Genomic DNA, 23,512 nt, shown 5'->3' on the forward strand with positions numbered 1-23,512 from the left:
ACTTCAGTCTTGTTCTGGAAATGAAAAAGCAGTTTATTTGGACATGATATGATGATTCACTTAAAACCCAAAGGGGTTGTTAGTGCTCATTTAGTATGACATTTGAAGCCTTCTCAAGCGTTCACGTGCTCATCCCCTAAGCAAATGTATACCAAGACAGAATCAGTTTGTGTACCGTCTCTGTGGGGGAGACTCAATGCCTCTTCCCTGAAACCTTATTAACAGGGAAAATTGTTTTCTCTCCTTTTGTGAAAGCTACATAAAGCCTTGTATTATCAGGAGAGCAATCAGCAAATCTCTGGAGTAAGGAACCATTTGAGATTGTCCCAAGAGATGTATCACAGAAGGGAGGACAGCAGGGACAATATCGTAAGCAGGGAGGAACAGTGTAACTTTTAGGTTACCATGTTAGCAAACCTAGGGAAAGTTATATTTACCTAGGAGGTTCCATCCCATTCAGGTAGGGGGTGCTTCTTTTCCTCGCAACTTATTTTATTTTTCTGAAGGCTTTTAAGGTTTTTACTTGAGGGACTGCATGTCTCCCATAGTATTTGCCTAGCTGATCTGATCTGGCAGGCTTGGCACACTCCGGGTTCCTTCGATTAAATAAGGCCATCAAAAACACACCTTCTCTGTAGCAGTGTCTGCTCTCTGGAATGAGGTTTCCCCTGAGATCTGAATGTTCCCCACTCTGCTGCTGTTTAGAAGAGCTGTGAAGACCTGGCTCTTTGCCCAGGCCTTTAGCGAGGGAGAGTGAAGCCCCCTTTTGAATTATGTGGGTTTATCTCTTTGTTCCTATCTCTTTTTTCTTAGTCTTTCCATCTTTGCTCTTAATTTTTGTCTATTGTTGTGTTTTTTCCTTGTTTTTTAATGTCTTTATCTATAACCACCCAGAGACATTGGAAGTTGGGCAGAGTATACATTTAATGAAGTAAATTAAATAAAAAATAATATGTAATATGTGTATGTAGCAGCGTATACATTTAATGAAGTAAATTAAATAAAAATTAATATGTAATATGTGTATGTAGTGAATGATACATAATTTTATTACAAAATTATGTCATTTTAGCTAGAATGTGTATAGAGGAGGAACGGAAAACTTGACCAACACTTTTTCTTTTTTAAAAGAGATCAGTTCTATATACCACTTAAATTTCATAGCATGTTCTGGTCCAAACTGGATACTGCTAGTTTATGAGGTTATTGATTTCTCATACCTGTGGCAATTCTGAACAGTAATTTTCTCTTTTCATCAGAGATTTGCGGTACCAGATTTATTTTTTGTTCATTGTCCCTGTTTCTGTTCAGGGACACAATTATTGGCTGGAGCCATTTTTTACAAGGTTCAGCATCAGCATAGTTAATGGGGCTTTCAGATGGATTTTGCAAGAGATAGTTATCAATAGTAAAATAATAAAGGATTATTCCCATTGCTCCTCATTCAGATAGATGCAATTTCACCAGCATTCAATGCATTAGAAACTTTAAATTGTTAATAATTAAAAAATGGGAATCAAGATGCTAAGAATGTAATATTCCCCTTTCCCAACACCAGTAATACATCCACACACACTTGCTTTCAAAATCTAACAGAGCAATATGCAACTATGTCAACTATTCATGCAAAAGGAATGGTTTAAGATGTGTTTGTTTAGAAATAACATTGTAAATGTCCTGGCAGAATATTGAAGTAAAATATATGTACTGGTCTGTCTCCAAAATAAAGGGTCTGGAAACTGCAGTTGGTCCAAAATAGGACCAAGCTAGTTCACTGAGACAAAATTTAGGATATGGATAACACTGAAGAAATAAAATTATAGTCAATAATGGATTTCAACTAACTGATTTTCTGCAAAGATTTAGAGCCTGGAAGCAGTAGGAAAACCATCTGGACCAAATACAAATGAGAAATGAATCTTTCTAAATTCTATAATTTATAATATAATTATAAACTAAGTGTATGGCTTTATTTGATATAAATTAAATGTAGGCAAATTGTAAAAGTAGGGAAAATCATCTCAAAGGTAAAGGATAAATGGTATTAGCTATCTGTGTTTAAATGAGTTAAAGCATGCTAGCCTATCTTAGCAGTACATAATTCTAGGATCCTTCCTTCCTTCCTTCCTTCCTTCCTTCCTTCCTTCCTTCCTTCCTTCCTTCCTTCCTTCCTTCCATCCATCCATATTCTAATATCCTGTGCTCTGAACCTGCATAAGTTGGCCTGAGAAGAACGCCTGTGCCTTTGACACAGAATTAGTTCCAAGTGTTCCTACTTCCATCTAAAATTACATTACATGTTCGTGTTTACATTGGTGGGCAATTCTCTCCTTTTAAATATAATGTCAAGTGATCACATTCAGTCTTGCAGAAAGCCTACATAAATGTATTTTATTTCATAATCCTCTTCCAGTGAAGACTTGTACTAGGTAAACAGAAAAGGGGTTACCCAGGCTACACATCACGTTATTCATTGCAACACTTCAGCCACAGCAAACAAAAGCACTGAAAGCAATAAGTGTTTTTATATAATGTAGTAATCTCTAGTTACTGTAATCTATGGCATATATGACAAAGAATCAAGAAATCCATCACATTCCAAAGGATTAGAACTGAGATGGGAACCAGGTAACAGGGCTATTGGTAAGAGATGCTAGGAGTTCTACTTCAGTAACATCTGAAGAGCTAAAAATTTCTCCACTCATTGGTTTAAGGACATGCCCTACTAGAGCCAAGGTAAATTATCAATCAATAAGCAGTTAACAATTATTTCAACATTTACTTTCTTCCTTGGTAAGTCACCAGTGAATTAACAAACTCTATACAACATAGCATCCTCCATTATGAAAATATACACACACACTTTGAAACATTCATATCACATGAAATGTGGTAAATAAATTCATAATCAGCACAATGAAAGAGAAGATTCTAGATGTAACTTTTTCACATGTTGCTATACAAATTCATAAGCTGTATTCATTTGGACGTTTGACTACATACTGCACTTTCCTAGCGACAGCGGCACCTGCCGAAAACAAGCTCTCAAAGATGTAGGTACTCTATTTGTATTATTTACACAATGATTCATTAAAGATTAAAGAGTTAGCACTGCTCACTGTTTCAACAATGCTAAAATTGATGTCATTTATTGGGATCCTTTCCAGGATTTTAATTATAGTTTATCCTATGGTTACACATCCCTTGAAAATACTGAACAGTCTTTGGATTACACAAAGATAATCCACATATAATGAAGCACAGATACTCAGAACACAGTTAAACTTACCTTGCTTCCTTCTTCCTACCAAACTTTACCCACACCCCTGCCTTTTGATATGGCGAACAAATTTGGAATTGTACTTATCAATTACTCTGAACTTTCTGTCAGATTTCTCAAGGCTCCATTTCTATCCTGAACTTACAGTACCTCACAATTGCTTGTCTTTCAGAATGCATTGTGGGATTTTCCACAGAGGTCTTGGCAGAGATATTTTAAGTATTTCTTTTTGGTAGGCTACAGGCGTGTGTGCACATATGTATGGGGTATGGTGGCTTAGGTGCCCACTGATTCCCATGAGGGGTCTCGGTTTCCACCCTCTCTTCTCATAAACCTGCTGGACTAGGAAGAGTCAACAAAGAACACTGCCAGAGGAATCCTCTCCACCTCTGTTTTATAGGGAGGAGATACTGGCAGTCCTCTTCCTCCAATGGCCTGAACTGGCAGAGAGGTGTGCACTAAAGCTGGATCCCTTTCCCAGAATGACTATCACTGATTTATTAAGAATCCTAAATTTTTAGGTCAGAAAGAAAGAAGAAAGTTGTACGTGTAATCCGCCTAGAGTCACTTATACAGTGAGATGGGTAGTGTATAAATTTGATTAATAGGTAGGTAGGTAGGTAGGTAGGTAGAAAGAAAGAAAAAGGAGAAGGAATGAACACTTGCTTAATGAAGAAGTTAATCTCAGATGGGTTAGTTCAGGGACTAGATGTTCTCTCAGTTCCTGGATCCCTCATAAATGCATATACACATACAAACCAGAATGTATTCACACAGTGCAGGTCTCAGTCCATAAAATAAAATAGAATCTATACACAACTTGCTCTTGGTTGCTGTCTGACCTCACTAGATTCTGGCCCTGCTGCCATCAGATTTTGCCCATTACTTGCTTTTAGCCAACAGTGGATGGAAAAAATATGGACACCAAAAAAACAAAGACAAAATGGAAACTGCACTCTTCTTTTATAAAATCCACCTGAGAGGGAAAACCCACCTTCTTGGCTGGGCCTCAGTCTTTGATTTTCCTAGACTTTTGCTGTTTCCACCCGTTATCTGGGATTGACAGGCCAGCTAACTTTAACTCTGGACTTCTTGAAGTTGATGCTACCCACATTTATAGCAGCTCAGCCTGCTGCCAGCAGTCTGGATCAGCTCAGGATTTCATAGTCACAATGACAAACACAGGCCTGTCCCAACATAAAGTCAGCTTGTCACATGTATCAGATAAAACTCTGGCTTTGGTCCTGGCTGGCATGAAGATGTGACAAAATGTTTGGTGTAGTGGTTAAGACACCAGGTTAGACACTGGGAGACCAGGAGTTCTAGTCCCACCTTAGGCACAAAGCCAGCTGGGTGACCCTGGGCCAGTTGTTCTCTCTCAGCCCTAGGAAGGAGGAGGCAAGGGCAAACCACTTCTGAAAAGCCTTGCCAGGAAAACTGCAGGGACTTGTCCAGGCATCAAGATTGACTTGAAGGCACAAAAAAAGCAAACCAAACCAAACCCTATAACAATATTGTTGGCTTTAGACTTTTACTGCCTTTCGACTCTGCAGATGGGAGTAAAATAGAATAGTGTTTTCCTCGGAGGGAAATGCACGTACTGGTTTCTATAAGTGGATTTTCTGGTTCTTACTGACACACTGGTCACACTAAGGCACATGTGACTGAACCTGGTCACTGACATTATCTCCTCCAAGTGTGAGTATGTAAATCAGCTCCTTTGAATTCTTTGTTGCTGATAGCAATAAAGCAAGCAGGGGAATAGCTGGAATTTAAATAGAGGAAAACTTGTGCTGCATCCAATCAAACATGGATGAAAGCTCTTTAGTGAGCCTATTCTTAGTCTGTCATTGAAGGTAGAAAAAAGGAATTACTTTCTGTCTTCATTGGATCTTCACCGTCTTCTTGAAGAAGTTGATTTTTAAAATCGATTTCAGCTTTAGAATCTTTATCCTGCTTATTCTCTTTTGCCATGCTTTTTGATTCTCTCACATTTCTCATCTGTTTTTGATGTTCTTCTAAAGCAGATGTTTTACCCTAGTTTCACTGCTATCTGATTAGCTATTTCCGAAAAGGAAAGGGAATTACAGGTTTGTTCCGTGGTAGTTATCATATGAGAATCTCCAGCTCATCCCCCGCCCTCACCCTGCAATCTATTAAATGAAAGTTACTGGGTGAAATCACCCTGGGATGAGATCTGAATCTCCCAGACTCCAAGACAGATACAAGGCAGAGGACCTTCTCGGTTGTGGGGCCCCAGTTTGTAGAACACCCTCTTCAGAGAGGTATGCTTGGGGCTTGCGTGGGTGCTTTTTCAGTGCCAGTAAAGACATTCCTCTTCTCCCAGGTATTTCTCTAGATCTGTATATTTTTAAATCTTGAAAACTTTTACATTCTTCAGTAATTCTGTAGTTTGAGCAGAAAACTCTGATTATTGAGTAGATTATTTTCTTATATATTTGTTATACTACTAAAGACCACAATGCACCAGAAGCCAAACTCTGTTCCACAGTACTTTCAATGAGATATGAAGCCAACATGCTGAAAGGATTAGTACTGCAGATCATCAAAATAAACAATAAAGAATTATTTAAACTAAAATAAGCAATTTCCTGTAGCAGCTTGAGACCTGCTATCTGCTGTGCAGAAAGTTTTCAAAGCTGGGGCTTCTACTGTCTCCAGTTGCCAAACCTGAAAGGAATCTTTTCCATGATAGAAGCCCTACTGTATTCTTTTCTTTATTATCTACCACAGCCTTTATTGATTTACCTCTGTGCTACAACAGGTCATCAAGCAATAATTTACAACATGTGTTTATACTTCACCCCCCTCCTTCTCTTTTATAGGGAAATGTCACCTTAAGTAGCAATATCACCCCATAGCAAAATCAACAGAAAGATTAATTCCCCAATTATTTTATTTAAACAAAGTTAAATGAATCAGTGTAGAATGAATCAATATACATGGTTAGTTACTGTGTGGATATTTTATTTATTTATATTTCCAATTGGTCACTGCCCATCTCACTGCAGAGTATGCAGTATTATATACAGAATATACAGTATTTGCAGAATAAAACTAAAAGCTCCTGGAAAGAGGGATCTGAACCAATACATATGACTAGAAATATGCTAAACATTAGGAAAAACTTTGACAGAACAGGCTGAATGGACAGCCTTGGAAGGTGGCAGGTCCTCCTTCACTGAATGCCTTGAGACAGGATGGTCAAGAAAACCATACGGGCGTGCACTGAACTGGATGAACCTGGAGGCCCTTTCCAATGCAATGATGCTAGAATTCCTGTGATTATGTCTTTTACTTACTATGGCTTGATTAGTGTGATTAGTATTTAGATGTTGCAGTTTTTCCTGTAGTTACAATCAAGCCCTTGATTATAACCACAGCTACTCTTTACAGATACGCACATTAAAATAGCTTTTTAAGGACATCTTTCTCTATAATCAACTCTTTAAAATCTTTAGGTAACTGACAAAATCCATAGTATGTAAGCATATACAGACTCAGTTGGGTTCTCTTTGTCTAGTTTTTAGGATGTGTGGAGAACAGATCACATTTTAGGTAATATTTATGCAGAAATATTGAAAATCCAAAAGGGTTCATAAATTTTTAACCACCACTGTAAAATAAACTCTGTGTGGGGCTTCTGGAGGAAGAAATGACAGACGGTGACAACTGCGGCAAAGAATGAAGAACCAGTGAGTAGACCAGCTCTTTGAACCTCTCCAGGCAAAGAGGGGACAGGAGATTGGCCACAAGTGCTCCAGACAGTTGCTCCTCGCAAGGAGACCACAAGATAGCAGTCACCATCATATTTTGAGCACTGGGAGATAAGGGAACAGCCATCTTGCTCAACCTGCATTTGGCATCTTTAAAAGGAAACTAAGTTTGCATACTTCCTTTTCTGAACACATCTGGAATTGCTTGTTAACTGTTTTCAGCTATTAGAATTTTTGGATTGACAAGTCTGAAAACACTGGGTGAGTCTGCCTTCAATCCTTAACAAAAGAAAATTTTTAACTATAAGCTTAAGAACTTAAAAAAATGGAAATAAACAACAAAAAGCTAATTAAGACTGATTTAGAAAGTTATAAATGGATTAAGGTTCCAGATAAATTTGAAATAAGATTTTGGAATTAATTATAAAGAATCCTTCTCATGGGAAAGTGGACATCTTTTGAATTTTTTCTAAGACATAATAGAGATAAGCAATTTACAAAATTGGACACTAAAAGGAACTAAAGATTTTAATTAAAGGAAAAGAATACATAAACCTGATTAACAGCTACAGAATGATGCAAAATATTATAACATTGGAAATACTAAAGGATACTTTTGAAAAATGGAATCAGAAGTTAATATCTTTTTTTTTATAAGAATGTTATTATATTATATTAAGAATACAATTAAAAACAAAAAAGAGAATACAGTAAAGATAGAAAATAGAACTAAAAGAAAAAAGACAAAAACTAAAATAGTGAAGACAGATAGAACAGAATGGAAAGCAACTTCCATTTAAATTTAAAATCAAAGTATACCTGAAAGACCAACACATCTCTTGATTTAACATATACAGTTACATACTTAGAATTTATACAAAGAATTTTCTCCATTTCATCCATCATATTTATTAAATTTTCTCCTTTAATCTCAAAAATTTTCCTAGACCTTAAACAAAGTTCTTTATCTCTCCATTCCAGTGGTACAACTTTATCCAACTCTTTCTCCCTCTCACTTTCCAACAAGTTAACTTTGTCATTAACTTTTTTATTTCCTTATTCCAATTCCTTTTCAATTTTGTCCAGTTTTAGGTCAAGCTTTTTATTAAGATCAGCAAATCTTAGATCAAATATTTGGTTAACACTTGGTTTGTGTGATTTTGAGAGTATATTCTTCAAACATGCTTTTCATCCAGTGAAGGTCACCAAATCCATGCCTCATATGCTTTTTGGTGGCCATTATTTCTGTTTCTTCTTCTTTCCATCCTTAATTAAAGAAAGGAAAAAAGGAAAGCTGTTTTTTCCTTTTGATAGTATCCAATTTAATGTTTCCGCTCCCTCTTGTGGCCAAAAGTGACAGTTCCCACATACAAACATAACTGAATAGCCACAACAAACAGCAAGATGAGGGGGGGCCAAATCAACAGCCAATCCCAGTTTAGAAAAATCAGCAGATTTTGCTTTCTCACAAACTAGCAACAAAACAAAAGAGGATCGAATCTGCAGCCAATCTTAACTTGTGAAAATCACCAAACCAAAACTTGCCCACAGCTGAAGAGTAAATCTCTCACAATTCCACAAAGAAAAAAAGAGAGGAAAAAAAAACTTACATAAAATTCTTTCTTTTTAAAAGCAAAAGTAAAATATAGATAAAAGTAGTCTCCTAAAAGTGTAGAAAACTTCTTTAAAAACATTAAAACTTCCAGATTCCATGCTCTTATTTCAATCCTTGAAATCCAGTACAATGCACTTTAAAAGTCCCAGAAAATAATGAAAGTCCAACCAAGAGAAGAAATATTTCTGTAGTGAAGAGAGTCTCTTTAAATTCTTTAAATAACTTACAACAAAAGTGATTTTAGAGGTGGGGTGGTCGGAAGTAGTGTCTCTTTAGGAGGCTTTAAACGTGGCGCTGACAAGTTGATCCGCCTGCTTCCCAGCTGATTGCTCACCGTTTGTTTGTGACCTGTGTTTGTTCGATAAGCTACAGCTGTCCGGAAGACACGTGACACGATTCGATAGCTTCCCCTTGCCCGGAGAATGCTTTGTGTCTCGGAAAAAATTCCTGAGACACCGAATTAACCACATTTAATGCTCCAGCTTTAGAGGAGCTTCAGCCAGAGGGACCTTCCGCCATATTGTCCTCCACCGGAAGTCGGAATCAGAAGATGATATCAACAGTGGCAATAGCGATGTTTGCTTCTATTGATAGACTGTGTCCAAAAGATGTTATGGAAGAAATGGCAGAAGAGGAACAAGTTTTATCTGACAAGATAGAGTTGACACTGAAAGTGGATCCACAAGCTACAAGAATGACATGGAAAAAGATGTCTCATTGGACATATGAAAGAAATTGGTTGATGCTTTTAAAATCAAAAGGGAATTACAAATAATAAGAGAGTGACCTGCATAATTCTTTTATATTCGATTTACAAAAGAGGTTTGTTAAAGCTTGGATGAATCTTGTGAGAAGGGGCAAAAAAGAAATGAAACCAAGTTCTACAACATTACTTAAATGGACTAAAGATTAAGATCGTTAGAAGTGAAAGGAAGGAATATAAAGTTGGTTTACTTGATCAAGATTAAAATAAATATGTTGTTATTTCTGGCAACCCTTAATGGACTTTTGCTGATACCAGGACTGAAATGATGATGCTTTACGGATTTGTTTATAGATAAGTGATGGGATATAGGAAGAAGAGATCATTGGTTGTAAATTAAGAGGAGGAGAAAAGTTACTAAAATTGTTTATACTTGTGGTGATGAAGGTCAGAAGTCACTTCTTTATATATTTCTTTTCTCTTTCTTTACTATCTTCCTTCCTCCCTCCCGGGTTTTTCTTTTTCTTTGCACTTTTTACTCTTTCTTTCTACTCTTCTTTCTTTTACTTCATATTAATTTTTACTATTGCAATTATAATCTTTAATAAAATTATTTTTAAAAAATAAACTCTATGTGGTAGCTTGGGAATCAATACATTTCAGCAGAAATCCCCTTGGTACTCATCTATTCAGAAGTATCAGCCAAAAGCGAAATCTAATTATCATGCTGAGTATCACTTCAGAGTGTAACATGCATCTTTTGCGACCCACTCATCATTGGGATAAAAATATATGCAATGGTGGAGCAAGAATAAACTTAAAATAATGCAGCATGACAAATATAAAGCTAAGGAACAGTCACACCATTTCACAACTTCTAATGTGTGACAGCTTTTTTAAAGTTTTCAATTGCAGGCTTGTGTTTATGGCACTTTGGCTGATTCAAATGAAAATTGTTCTTTTAGTATTATAAACACACACAAGCATCCTCACATGGATATATTCATCCATTTTTATTTTCTTTATACTGAAACACATTCACTCAATTTTACAATATCCTTCCATTTTTATAAGTGCAAAAACATCCATATAGGAAAACATTCAAAAACATAGGAACGTGCACATTATATTTAAGATATGACTATAGGAAAGAATGGCAGAAACTTATTCTGAAATAAACATCTAAAATGCCTATAAATGTATGTACTCAAAATAAAGTGTACAGTTCTATAATATATGTTCAGGATTTTCAATTACTTGCAACTATTTTCAGTTCTTTTTCTTCTGAATGAATCAACAAAAGGAAACATAAGCATTGAAATATTAGTTTGAACTATGGGTCTTCGCCTACAGAAATACATCTGACTTCCTATAATTGGCTTCCCTTTTTATTTTAATTTTGAGAAAAATCAGTTAAATGAGATTGTAAGGACATTACAATTGATATCAAAATGTTGAGGAGTCAATTTTTTCCTCCCTCCCTTCCTTTCTTATGAAATGAAATGGAATGATGTACATACAGGACAGAAAAATAAAGTTCTTTATAGAATCCAGAAAGAAGCTGCTTGGGGACAGTAGAACCAATGCCAGATTGATTTCCTAATGTCAGTGGTCTACAAGTACAGGCATACCTCGGCGATATGGCGGGTTCGGTTCCAGACCATGGCATAAAGTGAATATCGCAATAAAGCGAGTCACACAATTTTTTGGTTACCCAGTGCATATAAAAGTCATGTTTACACTGTATTGTAGTCTATTAAGTGTGCAATGACATTATATCTAAAAAAATGTACATACCTTAATTAAAACATTTCTTAAAATGACAACAATGAAATTTGTCACATTGATTGACTCTTCCTTTCACAAAAGATTTCTCTGTAGCATGCGATGGTATTTGATAAACACAATTATCTGCGAAGCGCCATAAAACAAAGTATGCCTGTACTGTCATCAGCCAGCCAGAGAGCTGGGAAACTCCCCAAGCACCCTCTGGAAGCCAATGGATACATTAGATGCCTGGGGAAGACTATCCAAATCAGTCCCATTACCCCAGGGAACTCATGGGTAGTTCTTAATCACAAGGGCAAGATCTGAGCATAGCAATGGGGTAACAGAAAGCCCCCCCCTCTCCAGATCATTTAACATGTGCTCTGAGGCAAACACAGGTCTAAAGTATGATCACCCTCATGAGCTGGGCTAAAGAGATGAATTGAGATGAGCCATGGATGCCACGGAGGCCATGAATCCCTGAGCTTCATCAGAGCCCCTGAGACAGGAAAGCTGAAATCACCCACTACCAAAAGGTAAGGGCTGTCCACCTCCAGCCCAGAGACTAGCTCCAGCAGGCCAGAAAGAGATCTCACTGGGCACCAGGGGACTGGTAAACCAGTAGAAGACCTACTTTCTCTCTATAGTTCCAATCTAACATGCAGGGACTCATACTCTGGTATCTCAGGAACAGAATCCCTGACCCACAGTTTAGGTGTCCTTCACAATCAAGGCCATACCACCACCCTGACCTTGACATCAAGCCTGCTGAACGACTCTATATATAGGGGACAGATTTCAGATAAGGCAACACCACTGCCCTTGCCCAGCCAGATTTTGATTAAATATGCCAGTTCTGCTGCTTCATCTATTACCAAATCATGGATGAAGATTTGGCATTAGCCATGATTTCCAGCAATATAGCCACCTGGTCCATAGGATGAAGTCATCGTGTTGGAAGATGGGATCACCACCTGACTGAAGATCTCTCTTCCCTTGTAACAGCCTACCCAAGACTTTCTGCCATCTCTCCTCCACCCAACATTATACGGCTCCTGCTGGGATTGACTGGCCTTCCACTCCCTGAATAGCCAAAAAGGAGTTTCCATGTCCCCAGCCAGAGAAATAAACAGTCACACAGGTGGAATTAGCTAGCCACAACTTACATTAACTTACATGCACATATATATAATAACAAAAACGCTTTGGAATCAAAATACCCAACTTCCCCCATCCCAGCACCCTCTCACTAATGACTGCATGGGTGAGTCTCAACCCCAGTCTGTCTTGCACAGCAGATGGGGCCATGAAGTCTACTGCCTCATCTTCTACTTGGGTACAGGTAGTTCTTATTTAGTGACCATTCACAGTTATGACGGTGATGAAAAAGTAACTTTACTACCAATTCTTGCATTTATGACCTTCGCAGGTCTGTAAAACAAAGGAAAGCTGAAGTAAGATCACAAGCATAGCTGCAGTTTCACTTAGTGACTGCTTCACTTAACGACCAAGTTGCCAGTCCCAATTGTTTTCACTAAATGAAAATTACCTGTAGTCCCCAAAAATCAGTGGAAAGACAAGCCAGGTTTAAGTATACTCTTGGGGGGTAAAGCACACACTATTCTTGGTACACCAAATCTGCAAGCCTATGATCTCCTGACCAGGCAGGCAAGTGTTGGCAGCCTCCACCCCCAGCCCCTCCTTGCCCTCTGCTCTGTCGGCAGTAATATGGCCTGAGCTGGCATGGAACAAACCAGGTAAGCTTTAGAAACTGATCAGATTGGTGCCTCGTTTTCAGAATGGAGGATACTGATCCATAGTACAAAACAATCAAGGAACACAGCCAGGATGGCAGCATCTCTCTAGTTTGTTCTTTAATTTATACCAGCCACTCCATCTTCCAGGAACTGAAGCCACATGACCGCAATGGTGCTGATTAGTTCAATGGCTCCAGTCCCAGCAAACAGGCCGAGTACCAACTGGTGCTCTTATGTCTTCTAGAAATGCGAATAGCCATAATGAGAATAGGGAGGGGTGCAAAGCCAAAACTCTAGACTCTCCACTGTCTGCCTTGGACCTGAACTGTGTGTGGGGGTACCTTTTGCCACCATAGCTCACACATCCAAAAGTCCCCCACATCCCTCCAATCCCCCTTACTCTGTGATGCACACCACATTCCACCTCCAACCATCTCTCAAACATTCCTAACAAAAACAGCAACAGAAAGGAGCTGTATGAGCAATGGAGCCCCAAAAACTCCAACATTCACTTGTTGTTCAAGGAACACAGACCAAAACCAAACACCAGAGCCCCACAGACTGACATGGTAAAGGATTGTACAAAAAAGGGCCTTATCCAGTGCCATCTTTTAAAAAGTTTGGCCTTTTAAATGCCAGAATCCATATACCTATGGGATTTAACAAAATGGGGAGGGGGGGAATAATCAATCTTCATGCTGGATTACAAGCAGTTCTTAGAACTTTGCACAAAATTGCCATGTAGATTAGAGGTTGTTCTTCAGTCAATTCAGGTCTAAAACACAATCATGTAGAGACATAGCATTCTGAACCCTGGTCTGAGTGTCAATAGTGCAGCTCAGATAAAACCAGCTCTCCCAAATCAAAGACCTAACACTACTTACTCAGTTTCACTGCCATATGCATCAGTGCTTCAGCTACTATGAAACCGGTCCTCAAAGAACAAACAGATTCTTTTGGGGTTTGGCTCATAAACCTTTAGCTAAATTACAACCATCTCATTTGACAAGAATAAGCTTATGCAAATAAGTAAAACGAAGTATCTGGCTTGGCACTGTGAAGAATTACATCATCAACCCCAAGCCCTAAAAAGAAATCAATTATATTGTTAAAATTGTCCTCACAATTTATTGTACTTGCTGATCATGACACTTTACAAAGGCTCAAATCACGGCTTCACCCAAAGTCTGAGGGTAGTACAGGTTTTGGGGCAAGAGGGGAAGGAGTTAGGTTCTGTGCTTTGCTTTGAATGTTGTTTGCACAGCATTCTGAAAGTCCCATGACCCTGCTTTCAAACACAAAATTAGCATAATGTATTAACAGTTACTACAATTTTGTTATAAGTATGAACAACAAGTCTCTCTCTCTCTTTGTCTCTGGGTATGCTTTGCCTTTTGCAATGCAATTAACACGGTTATTTCTGCATAATTATTTTTTGCTCTGATTTTTTCTGTGTTACTGCTGGCTTTGCTACGATTGCCAATTGCAATTTAGTGCAAAGCTGTAGCTGCTGCTCTTCTTATACTGTGCATGTTGGAACATATTCTCTTTTGCTTTATATAGCCATAGAGAGTTTGCACTGGGTAATTTGTACTATTATGTAAATTATGTTAAATCTTTATTTCTTCCAATGGTATTGCGAAAGTTAGCATTCGTTCTGGCTTCATCACACTGGAAAATTCTTTACGATCAGTTCCATGTCTCCCATGTCTTGTTGAAAAATATCACCCAATGGTAAATATTATAAGCATATTATTCTGCAGTGTTCAAAGTAGTCCTTAAAGACAAAAGAAAAACTGAATGGTTTGGAGCTAGAAACAGTGAAATGTCATTACAGGTATTTGTGCAAACCATTTAGCATGGGGTTTATTTAGATTTTAGCTACCTGGAGTCTCTGAATCTGGGTAGGATACAAATGTTACCAAGCAAACAAATGAATAAACAAACAAACATATAAAACGATCGAGCCATTCTTACCCATCTTGAGACACTCTACAGAAATATTTTGCTTTGAAGAGTACTAGCAAGATTAAAGAACACAATTCTGAGGAACCATATTTTTGGCTTAAACATATTGGGTTAATCAGCATTTTGAAGCACATGTTTTTCTACATATACATAAGTTTAAGCTCTTTTTAAAAAAGGTGTTGCCCCCGCTACTTTGGCTCCTGCTTTTGCTTGTTTAGTTATGCTTTTGTTACCTTGCAATGAAGGCTAAACCGGGAACATTTTTTCTAGCAATTAGGGGAGGATGCAGGATTTCATATCTTGTATTGAACTCCAAGGTCTGAAGTAAACTTAAAAGTATGTATCTCTGAGTATTCAACAGCACTGTACATCTACACAAAGTGAAGATGTACAGTTCTGTTGGGTGAAACCTCTCACCTCAGATGACCCTTGCATTCTCACGCTTACGAATCTGAAGGCATAAATAAGCCCTTCATCTTTTCATTTAGCTGCTTGTATTTAGCACTAACTAAATAAAGCAATTCTGGAGAAGACGTGCCTGTTACAGTGTGTGTGTGCATGTGGGAGCGGGGGTATATTTATACTGCAGATATATACAGTGGGGCAAAAAAGTATTTAGTCAGCCACCAATTGTGCAAGTTCTCCCACTTAAAAAGATGAGAGAGGCCTGTAATTTTCATCATAGGTATACCTCAACTATGAGAGACAAAATGGGGGAAAAAATCCAGAAAATCACATTGTCTGATTTTTAAAGAATTTATTTGCAAATCATGGTGGAAAATAAGTATTTGGTCAATATCAAAAGTTCATCTCAATACTTTGTTATATATCCTTTGTTGGCAATGACAGAGGTCAAACGTTTTCTGTAAGTCTTCACAAGGTTTTCACACACTGTTGCTGGTATTTTGGCCCATTCCTCCATGCAGATCTCCTCTAGAGCAGTGATGTCTTGGGGCTGTCGCTGGGCAACACGGACTTTCAACTCCCTCCAAAGGTTTTCCATGGGGTTGAGATCTGGAGACTGGCTAGGCCACTCCAGGACCTTGAAATGCTTTTTACGAAGCCACTCCTTCGTTGCCCGGGCAGTGTGTTTGGGATCATTGTCATGCTGAAAGACCCAGCCACGTTTCATCTTCAATGCCCTTGCTGATGGAAGGAGGTGTTCACTCAAAATCTCACGATACATGGCCCCATTCATTCTTTCCTTTACACAGATCAGTCGTCCTGGTCCCTTTGCAGAAAAACAACCCCAAAGCATGATGTTTCCACCCCCATGCTTCACAGTAGGTATGGTGTTCTTTGGATGCAACTCAGCATTCTCTCTCCTCCAAACACAACGAGTTGAGTTTAGACCAAAACGTTCTACTTTGGTTTCATCTGACCATATGACATTCTCCCAATCCTCTTCTGGATCATCCAAATGCTCTCTAGCAAACTTCAGATGGGCCCAGACATGTACTGGCTTAAGCAGGGGGACACATCTGGCACTGCAGGATTTGAGTCCCTGGTGCCATAGTGTGTTACTGATGGTAGCCTTTGTTACTTTGGTCCCAGCTCTCTGCAGGTCATTCACTAGGTCCCTCCGTGTGGTTCTGGGATTTTTACTCACCGTTCTTGTGATCATTTTGACCCCACGGGGTGAGATCTTGCATGGAGCCCCAGATCGAGGGAGATTATCAGTGGTCTTGTATGTCTTCCATTTTCTAATTATTGCTCCCACAGTTGATTTCTTCACACCAAGCTGCTTGCCTATTGCAGATTCAGTCTTCCCAGCCTGGTGCAGGTCTACAATTTTGTTTCTGGTGTCCTTCAACAGTTCTTTGGTCTTGGCCATAGTGGAGTTTGGAGTGTGACTGTTTGAGGTTGTGGACAGGTGTCTTTTATACTGATAACAAGGTCAAACAGGTGCCATTACTACAGGTAATGAGTGGAGGACAGAGGAGCCTCTTAAAGAAGTAGTTACAGGTCTGTGAGAGCCAGACATCTTGCTTGTTTGTAGGTGACCAAGTACTTATTTTCCACCATGATTTGCAAATAAATTCTTTAAAAATCAGACAATGTGATTTTCTGGATTTTTTTCCCCATTTTGTCTCTCATAGTTGAGGTATACCTATGATGAAAATTACAGGCCTCTCTCATCTTTTTAAGTGGGAGAACTTGCACAATTGGTGGCTGACTAAATACTTTTTTGCCCCACTGTACATTACAGGAGCATGCATTATAATTCATGTTTTTTCATTCATTCACATATATATTATTTGCAGTTTTGTTACAGTACTTTGTAGCAATGTAGCCAATTATTACATAGATTTCATTTTTGTTTTGGTTGTTACTACACTATTTTACTTACATTGGTTTCCCAGCCTGGGTTTTTAGCAAAAGAATGGAATTTTAACCCATTGCTGCATCACTTCAAAAGATTCATTTATAGCTTGGGGGTGTTACCTTTGACTCTTCCACAGTCAAAGAAAGTAGGCACTTTATGGAATAGGCTTCATGGCCACAAGAAAGGTACTTCAGAATAGCTGGCAGCATTTTGAAAGGGTTTCCACGGATTGATGCCAACCTCCTCCTGATGTCAACCCAAGTTGTCATATGTTTTCTGTCGTCCAGAGGATACAACTATTAGAGGAAGAGAACCGTGAAGGCAGTTCCTTCTCTCGTGAGAATTTTAACAGCTGCCAAGCAATCCACATGTATGAAGAAGTGTGAAGCATGCAAGCCACCTGATCCAGGTAGATGAAGCTCTCTGCTTTAGCCCTTGGCCTGGTCTAATTGTAGGTGCATTCCTGGAAGAATTGTGTACTTTTAGCAAAACTGAGCAGACCTTGAGCCTGTTCAACCACTGATATGAGTGCCTAGGAGCCAAAAGTGCACGAGAGAATAGGGTGGTCCCTACAAGCCCTGCAACATCTTTCCACATATGTCCCACCTCTTGGTTTAACTGAAGAATATGCTTGAAGGCTGAGAATGGCTAGAAGCCCTTTGGAGAGAAGATCTACCTGTCAAAGCCTGCTGTTCCAAATGTTTTTCAAAGCCAACTTGTACTATTCTTATTTCATTTGCTTTTGAAGATATAGCTCCACTACATCTTTTATGTAGCCTGATTTTTACAAGACAAAAGTGTTCCTAGCACCTGTAGATTAAATCTTCTGGTCAATAGCAAACAGCAAACACTGTATGTTTGTTTGGGTGTGTGTGTTTGTGTGAGTAGGAGAGAGAGAAAGAATGTGTTTATGTATTTGTGTATTAGTTTATGTAAATATATACATAGATATACATATTCTTGGTAGTGACATAACACATCTGAATAGTTCAGTTGCTGAAGCAGAGCCCAACAATTAAGTTAAGAATACGATATATGAGTTTATAGCAAGTTCTATCAGGATTATAAATAAAAAGACAAGAAAGTTCAAGGTGAATCTATGTACATAAAGAAATTCAGATCTTGCTTTTACAAAGATGAGATAACAAATGTGTCTTTGGGCAGTAAATTACAGATTGCATTGTGTATGTTAAGTTCCTCATCTTTCTTTTAAATTAAACAAGCCCAGCTCCTTCAGACTTGCTACATGTGAAATTCTCCAGACATCTGAACAATTTTGTTTCTCTCCTTTGAATAATTTCCAGCTGCCATGTGTCTTTTCTGAAACAGGGCAATATAATACAGCACTCTAGCAAAGAGAACAATTCACCAGTACCCTGCAAAAGGGGAAAATGTCTTCCTTGTCTTGCAGTGTTCCTTTCTTCGTGACTGCATATACTGTGGCATTTGTATGACATTATACTGCTGATCAAAAATTATCTGATTAACTAGGATCTACAGGTTGACCTCCTAGCTAATAGCAGCATGCAAAAGATCTCTCACATGTCAAGCCTTTGTTCTTATCCAAGTGCAGAAGTTCACATTTATGTTGAGCAGATTACATTTGGATATAGTAATCGTTAGAGTCTACCAGCTGAAAGCAATGAGACTTAAACATTACCTATAGCTAACTGAAGCTCTGTTTATTTCAATGGGCCTGCTCTAAATACACTAAATCTGGACTGAACTCACTACCCCAAAATCTGTTTTACTTTTATCAAGGCATCTAATCTGTTGAGAAAATATAAATTCAAGATCTTGGATTGTCAAGAATCTGCAGTCATTCCCAGTTTGGAACTTCTACTTTATTTCCTTTCCTCAAATCATTAATGGATATATTAAACAGCACTATACGAACAGTTTTCAAATACATTCACTCTGTCACAGGGATGAAGAGCATGTCCTCATATTCCTTCAGGCGTCTATAATTGGAAACTGTCTTCTGCATTATTGAATTTCTAATATCTGCACAAGCAATTACAATTAGAGGACACCTCCAGACTGCCGGACAGGTAAGCTAAAAATAGGTCAGTCAAATATGTTCCACATTGACAGCAGCTGTTCTCCCATTATGTATGATGGGTGAAAGTCTACCTAGTCTAAGGTATGCCTAAAATGGGTTTGCTTAGTAAGTTTTCAAAATATAAGATATTTGGAATAAGTATTTTGGAGGTAGTTTCAGCGGTCACCATAAAATTCCTGATGCCATGCAGCTGGGACAAAGGTTTCACAATGTACTGGGAAGTGTTCTCTCCTCCAGCCCCTTGCAGTGCAAGAAAAACAGACACTGGAGGCTGCCATCAGAAAGAAAGCAGGTTTACTCTCCTCTCCACACATTTGGAGTGAGAGGAGTAACTAGGGTCTGCGACAGTCTATGCAGGTGCCCTACTCCATCTGGTGTCCATCTGTAAAGATCCTGCTCTTCTGATTTGCTCCACATGACTGATGAAAATATACTATTCAGAAGTGAGAGGAAGTGGTCTAGATCAGTAGTCTACTCATTGCCTGTTCTGGAATGTCTTCTTTCACTATGTGTACCAAGAATATATATGCAGTCACACAAGGGAAGCCAGAAACTTCTTTAAACTAATCTGGCTAAGTGCCATCTTAATGGAGCAAGGACCAAACTAATTCAGAAACAGTATTTCCTGGACAAGGAGGAACAAGAGAAGTCTAAGTGAGTGTCATTCCTTTACCCTTATTAAGTAATTGTCTATATGTTAATTCCTTTTTCCTAGTCCAACAGTCCCAATTAGTGACTGCCGTGGTCCATAAAGAAAACTACAGACAAACAAGAGGAAGAATCAATTACCCCAATCTGATTTCACCTACTTTCTCATTTTTTCCAGACTTAAGTTTGTTCACTCAATATTTCCAGATGAGCTTGCAATTAAAAAAAAAAGTATAAGCAATCAAACTTGGAATAAGAATTTCAGAATATCTTTAGCTATATACCAAACTGTGCTATATACTATACTGTGCTATATACTATGCTGTGCTACTAAATTAAGGGCTGAAGGTTTCACAGTGTACTTGTAAATGTCCTTCCAGCCTTGTTGTCTTGTTCAGTTATCCGAAGCCATATCAATATTCTAGAAAAACATTTAGATTGCTTGAAGGATGGGTGGATGCACGTGTGTGTGTGTGTCTGGGTCTGCCTCCCTGCCTAACAGAATGGCAGTTATACCCAGAATTTTTTTTAATGAAGTTGTGTTCTGAATGTTTGCACAATGTTTATATTTGTATCCTCTGCTATTTTTTTGATGTGGTGAGAAAGAAAGAAACAACAGTGTTAAATTTTTTCTCTTTCATCTTATTCAATATCCAAAGAGATAAAAATCACTTGCAACAAACAAATTTGTCATCCCATAAGCTTTTGTAAATCTCACTCTGATTCATCAGATAAGAAATATCAAAGGAGAAGTGAGATACAGTGAAATGTCACATATTGGTGGTGCCCATTAAAAAAAGAGTAATTAGGCTTGTCACAGACGTTCTTGCACTGATGAATGTGTTAACGCACAGACTGTGATAAGAAACCTGGGTCGCTGGTAATCTGAGTCCCACTGCACCACAATCCATTGGGTGCTAAAGTTGTAAACCGATGGGGAAAAAACCTAGCTTCCCAATATTCAATATCCATCTTCTTGAGAGATGGGTGGGTGAGCACTGGACAGTCAGAATCTTCAGTTCCAAAGCAAAGCGCCTGCAGATGAGGCTGAGGTGCAGGGTCACTTGCAGACGTTTCCCCTTGAGGTTGAGGTGCAGTGGCAGAAAAAAAGTTCACTTCCCATGTTTTCTCAAGTGGATTTTTTAGCCTCCTAATTTACTACAGCCAGGTGGTATGTGGAACAAGGTGTTTCTGGGGGCAAAGGCAGAGTTTCCCCCATGCGTGGCAGCATTCACTGTCTCACTGTCTCTCAAGAAGTTAGAGTTAGGTTTAGCTAACCCAAATTATCTGGAAAGAGGATATGAATTCCAAAATGAGATGATTTTAACGGCTTAAGCAGAGTGTGCAAATACTGCACAGATGGTTTGGCAGCATATTGCATCAGATAAACCTTGTAGGCAATTTGTAGTTGGGCAGTAATATTTCACAGTCTACAACTGACTTAATTTGGTGCCATTGTTGTAAGAAAAAAATCACATGCCATTTGAGTTGGATTTCTTGATTTTATTGTTGCATACACCTGACGCTCAGTGCGAATATATAGAAAAAAACCTGAGAAGTATATGATATTAAGACGATTTTTAAAGAATCTGGGCAGCAAATTTTAATTTTGTCATATGATGCTGAGACACTAAGCTGCAGGAATTTAGTGAAGCTGAAACAGGTTCATAATATGGGATTCAGATAGACTAATAAAGCGTTTGTCTAAAGCTGATTAAGTAACTGTATCGGCACTCTGTTTATTTCTCATCATAAAATACCTTAAGCATGCACATTTCCAGATAAGTGAGCTTGAAAGAAATAATCAGGAATACACTAGATCCAGTTCAGGAAAGTAGGAAATCTGTCCTTTTAGTTTCATGGTGGGAAGGAGTGCTTGGTTATATAACCAAGAAAGGATACATTCACTTGCCCAAGCAATTTTGCAGTATGGAATGCTCCTATTCAGGATATTCCATTCCATATCTCCTTCCACCTGATTTTTTGTACTCCAGTCCCAACAAATAGCTAATCAGCATACGAATGCACTGTAAGCATGTTCAATGCTTGTTGGGCCATCTGGGAGAAGGGAGGTTCTTCAACTATATCACAAGCGTTTTCCCCTCTAAACTTTTATTGTACTTCATTCATTCTTGACGATGGATGCCATTTTGGCTGGCACTCAAACTCAGAGACCGGTCATTGTTTTCAACAAGATGTATACCTCTTCCCCACGTTTAAAACAACTATGTGTACATCCCAGATCCTTTTTTAAACCATGGGCTTGTATAAGAAGTTGAGCTTCCAGCAGCTGCTGTTAATTTTGTTTTGCTGAGAGAAACTATTTCAATTTAATTTGATCAAAGATCAGCAAAAAGTAACCTGGACAGCAGTATAGGTTTGAAGGAATTATCAATAGTGGGAAAATTAAATGATTGATGTTGAAACTGCTGGCTTAGATGGCATTACGTTAAAATATATTATCATAGACCAACACTTAGTGGCTTTTGTAATCCAGCCATAAGAAAACATAAGGGGGGAAAAACCCTCCTCTAAGACTCTGACTTTAAGATTATATTAATTCTAATATCCTGCCACCAAGGACTGTAAAATATAGCTAATCATTTTATAATTCTCCTGCATTCAAAAAGTCTAAGAGAAAGTGTTGCCTATTTTCTTATGAGATCACAAGTGCAGTAGTTAGAGTAACTACAGTGAACCTATTAAGAAAACAGTCTAAAGCATTTGCACGGCCGCCTTTATTGGTTAACTGTCAAAAAGCACAACAGAAAACACAATGAATTAATTTCATGGATGGTATCAGCTGCCAGAATAAGCAATGTGACTGTTGGAAACTAATTGCAGACCCCCTGACAAGAGGATTGGAAAACCAACAAAACAAATATGTCATTATGTTCAAAGTGCATGCACACACCATCTGTTCTGCTGAGAAGAATAGACTAGAATTCACAAAATGCGTCATAATATCAGCATGATGAAAGTCCACTTCATAGCATACTCCATTCTTTGTATTTTGCCAATTTGCTTAGACCAGAAAATACTGAACTTTTTTGCATGCTATAACAAAATAGAGTAAATGTTGTGCTATTTTTTCCCCACATCTATCAATGTATTGCACCCTCTGCTGGTCAAAGATATTCCCAAACTAAATGCCAGCCATTTATCAGCCTATGGATTAACAATATCCTTGTTGGATGACATTTCAAATACACACCTGTGCTTTAATCCTGCAGATTTTCCATACCATGAAATATTTGTACATCTACCTGATGCCAGGCTCATATTCATTCATTATAAAGCTTATTAGTACTCAAGTTTCCTTACCTTGGGCTTTTCATCCAGTATTTGCTGACGAATCTCCTTGTGCTTCTCCACAAGTTTTTCCTGCCTTTTAGTCTGGGCATCTTCTAGCTGTAATCGAAAAGCAAAGCCATCTGCTGTAATCCACATCCCTATCTGAGTTCTTCAGTTTCACACTAAAGATAATAATATCATAATACCTTGTGTAAAAACGTTTAGAGAACAATGTGACATAAAAAGAATGCCATTATTATTAAAATAGTCAACATCTTTCATATAAGACTTCAAAGAATCTCAGTAGATTTGTTTCAAATTTAGAAGTTTTCTTAGCTGAAAATATGCAGATGAA

General features: G+C 38.2%; 1 protein-coding gene across 8 annotated transcripts in view; it reads right to left on the reverse strand.

The window, feature by feature from the left end:
• The window catches only part of PLCB1 (phospholipase C beta 1), a 454,738-nt gene that overhangs the window by 49,617 nt on the left and 381,609 nt on the right, over positions 1 to 23,512 (reverse strand). For 7 of the 8 annotated variants that reach the window (XR_015795036.1, XM_088134740.1, XM_088134715.1 and 4 more), the window contains one exon: positions 23,188 to 23,274. Coding sequence is in view for 7 of the 8 variants with exons in the window: in XM_088134740.1 (XP_087990866.1) it covers positions 23,188 to 23,274 (87 nt within the window). In the remaining variant the exon portion in view is untranslated. Of the gene's footprint in view, positions 1 to 7,921; positions 8,284 to 23,187; positions 23,275 to 23,512 lie in introns of those variants that run through there. The other variant, XM_088134735.1, reaches the window with a different exon arrangement.

The sequence above is a fragment of the Python bivittatus genome, unplaced genomic scaffold (assembly GCF_059951505.1).
Source record: "Python bivittatus isolate LINGU-HERP-01145 unplaced genomic scaffold, Pbiv_v1 ctg000020_np1212, whole genome shotgun sequence".
Classification (NCBI taxonomy): Eukaryota; Metazoa; Chordata; class Lepidosauria; order Squamata; family Pythonidae; genus Python; species Python bivittatus.